This window comes from Mandrillus leucophaeus, unplaced genomic scaffold, assembly GCF_000951045.1.
Source record: "Mandrillus leucophaeus isolate KB7577 unplaced genomic scaffold, Mleu.le_1.0 Scaffold228, whole genome shotgun sequence".
NCBI classification, from domain to species: Eukaryota; Metazoa; Chordata; class Mammalia; order Primates; family Cercopithecidae; genus Mandrillus; species Mandrillus leucophaeus.
Window position 1 is genome coordinate 1,225,052 of NW_012102343.1, and position 7,900 is coordinate 1,232,951.

At 43.9% G+C, this 7,900-nt stretch overlaps 1 protein-coding gene across 1 annotated transcript in view; it reads left to right on the plus strand.

Moving 5' to 3' along the window:
* Positions 1–4,509: 4,509 nt before the first annotated feature.
* YLPM1 (YLP motif containing 1) overlaps positions 4,510–7,900 on the plus strand; it is an 87,419-nt gene continuing 84,028 nt past the window's right edge. The window contains exon 1 of the mRNA XM_011981533.1: positions 4,510–5,550. Coding sequence (XP_011836923.1) covers positions 4,678–5,550 — 873 coding nt within the window. The 5' untranslated portion in view covers positions 4,510–4,677. The remainder of the gene's footprint in view (positions 5,551–7,900) is intronic.

Below are 7,900 nucleotides of genomic sequence, written 5' to 3' on the forward strand. Positions count from 1 at the left end.
TTTTTTGAGATGGAGTTCACTCACTCTGTCGCGCAGGCTGGAGTGCAGTGGCGCTGTCTCAGCTTACAGGTCACTGCAACCTCTGCCACTTGGGTTCAAGTGATTCTTCTGCATCAGCCTCCCCAGTAGCTGGGATTACAAGTGTGTGCCACCACGCCTGGCTAATTTTTCTATTTTTGGTAGAGACAGGGTTTCACCATTTTGACCAGGCTGGTCTCAAACTGGTGATCTCAAGTGATCTGCCCGCCTTGGCTTCCCAAAGTGCTGGGATTACAGGAGTGAGCCACCGTGACCAGCCTGTGCACTTTTTTATATGCTATGATTTAATAAATGTTTCTTCATGAAAACGTTGAACAATGTGATCACTCCAGCCTGGGTGACATGGCGAGACTCCGTCTCAAAAACAAAAATGAACAAATACTGCCAGTATGAACATGCTTATTTATGTCTCCTGGTGAACATATCTATGCATTTCTATTGGTTATATGCCTTAGAGTAGGATTCCTGGGTCATGGGCTATGAGTCTGTTCGGCTTTGGTAGATACTACCAGACAGTATTTCCGAGTAATCATCCCAATTTACTTTCCCACCAGCAGTGTATGAGAATTTCATTTGTTTCACAGTCTTGCCAACTTTCAATATTACATCTCATAATTTAGCCATGTTGATGTGTTGTATATATACTGGTATCTCATTTTGGCTTTAGTTCACATAACCCTGGTTTCTGAGGTTGAATTCCTTTCATGTGTATTGATAATTTAGCTTTTATTTTATATGAAATACCTTCACGTCTCATTTTTCTCTTGTAAGTTGTCTTTTTCAAATTGATTTGTGGGATTTCTCTACATTGTCTAAATGAGTCTTTTGCAGGTTAAATGCATCACAAATATTTGCTTGTACTCTGTAGTTTCTCAGTTTCTTTATGAAAGGTATCTTTGTATAGATTATATATGTACATGTTTATTTGTATATTGGCTTTATGCCTAGCAATCTTTTAATTCCCATAATTTACCTGTAGATTATTTTGGATTTTGAATGTACACAATATAAATAAACAGTGATGATTTTGTTTTTTCCTCTCCAATACTTATTTCTTTCCTTCCTTCCTTCCTTCCTTCCTTCCTTCCTTCCATCCTTCCTTCCATCCCTCCTTCCTTTCTCCCTTCTTCCCTCCCTCTTTCCCTTTTCCTTTCTTTCTTTTTATACCGATTGCATCAGTAGGGCCTGCATTACAATGCTGATAGATATTGTATTAGTTTCCTAAGGCTGCTGTAACAAAGCACCACAAACTGGGTGCCTTAAAACAACAGAAATGTATTCTTCACAGTCCTAGAGACTAGAAGTCTGAAATCATGATATTGGCAGGGTCATGCTCCCTCTGAAACCTGTAGGTGAATTATTTCCGGCTTCTTCTTAGCTTCTGGTGGTTTGTGGCCAATCTTGGGATTTCCTTGTCTTGTAGCAGCATAATTCCAGAATCCCAGTCTCTGCCTTCATCATCACGTGGTGTTCTCCCTCTGTCTCCGTGTCTTCACATGACCATCTTATTTTAAGGATACCAGATAAATTGGATTTGGGGCCGACTCTACTCCAACGTGACCTGATCTTAACTAACTACATCTGTAACTACCTGATTTCCAAATGAGTTCACACTCTGTAGTACTGGGTGCTAGAACTTCAATATATTCGACTCATAACAGCTACAATGATAGTGGACGTCTGTACTTGATCTTAGTGGGAAAACTTACAACTTTTCACCATTAAATATGATGTCAGCCAGGCGCGGTGGCTCACATCTGTAATCCCAGCACTTTCAGAGGCCGAGACGGGTGGATCACTTGAGCCCAGGAGTTCAAGACAAGCCTGGCCAACATGGTGAAACCCCGTGTGTGTGTGTGTGTGTGTGTGTGTGTGTGTGTGTGTATTTTTTTTTTTTTCCTTTGTTTTTGAGACGGAGTCTTGCTCTGTTGACCAGGCTGGAGTGTAGTAGCATGATCTCAGCTCACTGCAACCTCCACCACCCGGGTTCAAGCAATTCTCCTGCCTCAGCCTCCTGAGTAGCTGGGATTATAGGTGCGTGCTGCCACACCCAGCTAATTTTTGTATTTTTAGTAGAGATGGGGTTTCATCATGTTGGTCAGGCTGGTCTTGAACTCCTGACCTCAAGTGATCTGCCTGCCTTGGCCTCCCAAAGTGCTGGGGTTACAGGCATGAGCCACCATGCCCGGCCTAAATTTATACATTTTTCAAAAGATAATGTTAGCCCAAAATGTTAAAAACACAACTAACTAGGATTTCTGGGTTGGCTTCCTGATCTGGGTGCTGATTTCACAAGTGTGATTGGCTTGTGAAAATTTACTGTGCTGTATACTTAAGACATGTATTAAATAAAATTTATAGCAAGTCTTGGGTTTAGACTAAACTGCATTGGGCCCAACAGAACAAACCAAAATGGAATTTATTGATGCTGCAGTTCCACACCACCATGCCAAAATTAAAATCTTTATCTGCCCATTCAATAAACCAGGAGAGAGAGAAATAATAACCAAGTCTGCAAACAGTCCATTTTTAGCCAGCATGATAAAGAAGTCCTCTTTGCTTTAACCTTATAAGAAAAGAAACTTTGAAACAATCTACTTTTAGTTTTCTGTTTCTCTCTCTCTCTCTCTCTCTTTTTTTTTTTTTAATTGAGATGGAGTCTCGCTCTGTCACCCAGGCTGGAGTGCAGTGGCACGATCTCAGCTCACTGTAACCTCTGCCTCCTGGGTTCAAGTGATTTTTCTGCTTCAGCCTCCTGAGTAGCTGGGATTACAGGTGAGTGCCACCATGCCTGGCTAATTTTTTTTTAGTAGGGATGGGGTTTCACCATGTTGGCCAGGCTGGTCTCGATCTCCTGACTTCCTGATCCACCCGCCTCAGCCTCCCAAAGTGTTGGCATTACAGGAGTGAGCCACCACCGCGCCCGGCCTCTGCGTTTCTTTTCTGTCTATGAAATCATCCCGATTGTTCTGCTTGTTGGAACACTGTTTCTGCTTTATAGAATGAGATGTTGCCTGATTCTAGAATAGCAGGTAAAAGTTAATTAAGATCTTTAAATTAAATTTGTTGTAATTTTGTCTTTTGACGTGTAATTTTCTTTATATTCGTTATACTTCAATACAAAGTTAAAAGAAACATAACTACATTTCTATTTGAGAACAGAAGCTCTTCCGTCTGAAGGATGCCTTGCTGCTCCACTTTCCATTCACATTCACCTCCTGAGAGAGGTGAAGATCTGGGTTGCTAAGATGGAAGAAAGGTCAACTCTTTGCATGTTACTCAAGTGATGCACTGACACAATCTTCTCACAGTTCTCCCACCACACACACACAACCAACAGAATTCAGTGTATTAGCTTTGTTTTCAGTGATTCACTCAAGCTAAATAAAGAGTTTATGTTTGGTATTATGTTGAGAGTTTTTGGAAGATTGTCTTCCAGGTTGTCTTTAGACCATCTTTTTTTTTTTTTTTTTTGAGACGGAGTTTCACTCTTGTTGCCCAGGCTGGAGTGCAATGGCGCGATCTCAGCTCACAGCAACCTCCACTTCCTCAGCTCAAGCGATTCTCCTGCCTCAGCCTCCCAAGTAGCTGAGATTACAGGCATGCACCACCATGCCCGGCTAATTTTGTATTTTTTTAGTAGAGACAGGGTTTCTCCATGTTGGTCAGGCTGGTCTCGAACTCCCGACCTCAGGTGATCCGCCCGCCTCGGCCTCCGAAAGTGCTGGGATTACAGGCCTGAGCCACCACGCGCGGCTAGACCATCTTTGTATCTGGTTTTTGCTCTTTTCGCTTTCGCTCTGAGATTCTGCAACACAGATTTATAGTTGCTGAGATAGTCTAAAAAATTCTATTTCTCGCCTTTTACAATTCCTGCAGATGTTATTACTATGTCTGCAGGAATTGGTGTAATCTTACACGCAGCCTTGAAAACACCTTTCCATTCTTCACAACTTTGTTCCCAGTAGAATTTTTGGGTAGACCTGAGTTGGGTCTATTCATTTAATTTGGGAGAAACTGACATCTTTACAATTTTTCCTCTTTTCACCCAGGATCATGGTAAGCCTCTCCATTTTTTGAAGTCTAATTTCATCCTACGTGGATATGCTTCTTTATGACTCTGTAGTTTTCTGCATATAAATCCTACATCTTTCTTGTTAAGAGTTTTTCCTAGTTACGTTATTTTTGTTGTTGTTGTTGCGATTGTTGCTATTGTGAATGGAACCTTTTTTTTTTTTTCATTCAAAAATGAACCCGTGGAGCGATAGGATCTCTACCACCCCTTTCGGCTGAGAGACTCTATGGTTTTTCAGTTATATGAGAACATTCTACTCGCGCTTACATTATCTGAACTCAAAGGAAGATGGCAACCACGAGTCTCCAAGTAAAGGGCCGCTCTATCTCGCCTTTGTTCTCCTCTCGGTGGTTACTGCGCAGACGTAGTCGCCCAAGTCGCGTCCCCGCCTTCCCGGTCGCGGGCCCAGCTAGCGAGCGCCGGCGCACTGGCGCGCTCCGTTTACACGCTCCGGGGCCTGTAGGCGCCGCGAGTTCCGGCTGTCGCCGTCGCCGCCGCGGCTCCTGGAGGTCGGTTGCGACTAGTAACGGTGCCAGGACGAGCCCTACGCCTTCTTTTTCGATATGTACCCGAACTGGGGCCGGTATGGCGGGAGCAGCCACTATCCGCCGCCGCCGGTCCCACCGCCGCCGCCAGTGGCGCTTCCTGAGGCCTCGCCGGGGCCCGGGTACTCGAGCTCGACGACTCCCGCGGCCCCCTCCTCCTCGGGCTTCATGAGCTTCCGCGAACAGCACTTGGCGCAGCTCCAGCAGCTGCAGCAGATGCACCAGAAGCAAATGCAGTGCGTGCTTCAGCCCCACCACCTTCCTCCGCCCCCCCTGCCGCCCCCGCCGGTGATGCCAGGGGGCGGCTACGGAGACTGGCAGCCGCCACCGCCACCGATGCCCCCACCACCTGGGCCGGCCCTCAGCTATCAGAAGCAGCAGCAGTACAAACACCAGATGCTCCACCACCAACGAGACGGGCCTCCTGGTTTGGTTCCAATGGAGCTGGAATCCCCCCCTGAATCTCCCCCTGTGCCGCCCGGGTCTTATATGCCACCATCTCAGTCTTACATGCCCCCACCTCAGCCGCCACCCTCTTACTACCCCCCGTCCTCATCTCAGCCCTATCTGCCTCCTGCTCAGCCGTCCCCTTCGCAGTCCCCACCTTCCCAGTCCTACCTGGCGCCCACCCCTTCTTACTCATCCTCCTCCTCTTCCTCGCAATCCTATTTGAGCCATTCCCAGTCCTACTTGCCCTCTTCTCAGGCATCTCCTTCCCGCCCCTCCCAGGGCCATTCTAAATCCCAACTACTAGCTCCACCACCACCGTCCGCCCCCTCTGGAAATAAGACAACTGTCCAGCAAGAGCCTTTGGAGAGTGGGGCCAAAAACAAGAGTGCTGAACAGCAGCAAGCCGCCCCTGAGCCAGATCCCTCTACGATGACTCCACAGGTAAGAAAGCATCTGCCTGAGCCTCATCTTTCACCTAGAGGGCCCTGAGTGAGCAGGCCTCAGGGCTTTAACCAGTGCTTAGTCTAATTCCAACACACAATGACTAGCTAACACTCCAAAGGATTCCACGAGAGTCAGAGGGCTGACAGCTCAGCTTTTTTAATTAGCTAGATGTGAATTACTGAAAAAATAGCGTTTGTAGATGTGTATGGATTACATACAGTGGTGGGGTGGCTTAAAAGTTACCTCTCAGATATATCCCTTGGTTTCTTTGACCATCCTCTTAGATGGGAATTGTTGCTGTTGCAAATAGATTTTGTTGCAGAGGGTCTTGTTTTAAAACTGTATTTTAAACTAAAAATTCCATTTGAGAGAAAGCATGAAAAAGAGGCCTCTCCAAGGGCTGACGCAAATGTTTGCAAACCTTATGACCAGTTAGCTTCTTTTAAAAATACTACTTAGGGGCCAGGGATCGCTGTCAGCTTCCTGAATTAAGAGGTTTCAGAAAAAGGATGGAAATCTTGTCTTACCAGAAGCATCCTAATTATGTTTATAGGTACATATACAATACATAGGTGACCCTAGACCCTTTTGGGGATCGGTTGGTCCATTTTAGGAGTTTACCCAGACATCCTTTTCTCATATTATTTAAAGATTGTTTTAAGATAATGAGCAATTTTCTGCATTTTATTGTCATTACCATTCACTCCAAACAAACAGCCTTGGAATATGGCCAACGTAAAAAAAAGTTTGGTGATACCTTTTCATGAGAGAGCCAGCCCTTCTTATCCCACAGAACAGACAAATTGCCAGGGTAACAGTAATAAACGAGTTCCCCCTTGAAAGAGGGAAGGTCAAACTAAAGCAGAATAAATCAGTTATGATTTCCTAAAGCAATTACTAATTTACCTTAGATTCATTAAGGAAAAAAGAGAATCTTGTAATATAAACGCTCAAATTTACCTATAAAAGATTTCCAAAAGATAGGGATGCAGTATTATAATTTTACGATAGTTTGGCATTAGAAATTAAGAACAGAAGCAAGTTGTTTTAAGAAATGATGCTTGGCATATCTTCTGGAGAAAACACTTGGGATGCTGAAATAAAGTAGTAGAATAATGATTCTCTTGGCTTACATCAAATTTGTACCATCTCCCCAGTTTATTTTCCCCAGATTGCTCTATTATAGAGACAGAATTTTGTCCTCTTTCCCACCCCACTCTGAAGTCTTTAGTGCTTTTGTTGTCAAACATTCTCAGAGTTAGTCTGAGCCAAAATAGGACATTTGTGTTCTCACTCTACTGGACTGTTTTTCCAACCTTACAGAGAGACAAATTAGTTGTATTTTGGCTTTTTTTGGGAGGAGTGTTTGTGTCAGATCAGGCCTTAATATGTATAGTTACCATGAACAGTGCTATTACTTTTCTGCCTTGTACTCTTGTCTGTAATGAACTCAGTGTCTTGAATATTCAGTGCCTGCAATTCTTCGGTGAGAGGCAGAAAGAGTGGTGGAAAATGAGACTTGTGGTGCACATAGACCAGATCAAGAAAAGCCTTGAAGCCTGTGGCTTTCTTACTTCTTTCTAGAATTCATCCTAACCTCGTCAACCCTCTGTTTCCCCTTAGAGTTGTATTGCTTTCAAGGCATATCTCAAATACCAAGGTTTCCATGAAGCCCTGCTTGCGCTCACCCATCTGGTTTGGTTCTGTTCTTCAGATTGTAAGTCCGTTGCAGGCAGGAAGTATCTTGCTTATCTTATCACTGTAGCACCTAGGACAATGCCTTGCAAATTGTAGGCTCTCCACAGATTTGTTGAATAAAATATGAGAGTTGTCATGTTCTAGACTTAGGATATCTTGGTTTATTAGATGATAAATATTTCTTCATGCCAGTGACAGACTCTGTCAGTCCTTCTACATATTTATTATTCTTTGATTCATATTTTGTTTTTGGAATGTGTCATTCAAAATTTCTTATTGTGAAATATTTTTAAAATACACGAAATAGAGAAAACAGTTTGATTCCCCATATATACCCATCATTCAGATTCAACAGCTATCAAGATTTTGCCATGTTTGCTTCACCTAGACCTTTTTTTATTATTGTTGCATATATATATTGAGACAGGGTCTTGCTCTGTCTGTCTCCCAGGGTGGATTGTAGTGGCATAGTCTCAGTTTACTGCAACCTCTGTCTCCCAGGCTCAAGCCATCCCAAGTAGCTGGGACTACAGGTGCATGCCACCATGCCTATTTTTTTTTTTTTTTTGGTAGAGATGGGATTTTGCTATGTTGCCCAGGCTGGTCTTGAACTCCTGAGCTCAAACAGTGCACTGCCTTGACCTCTCAA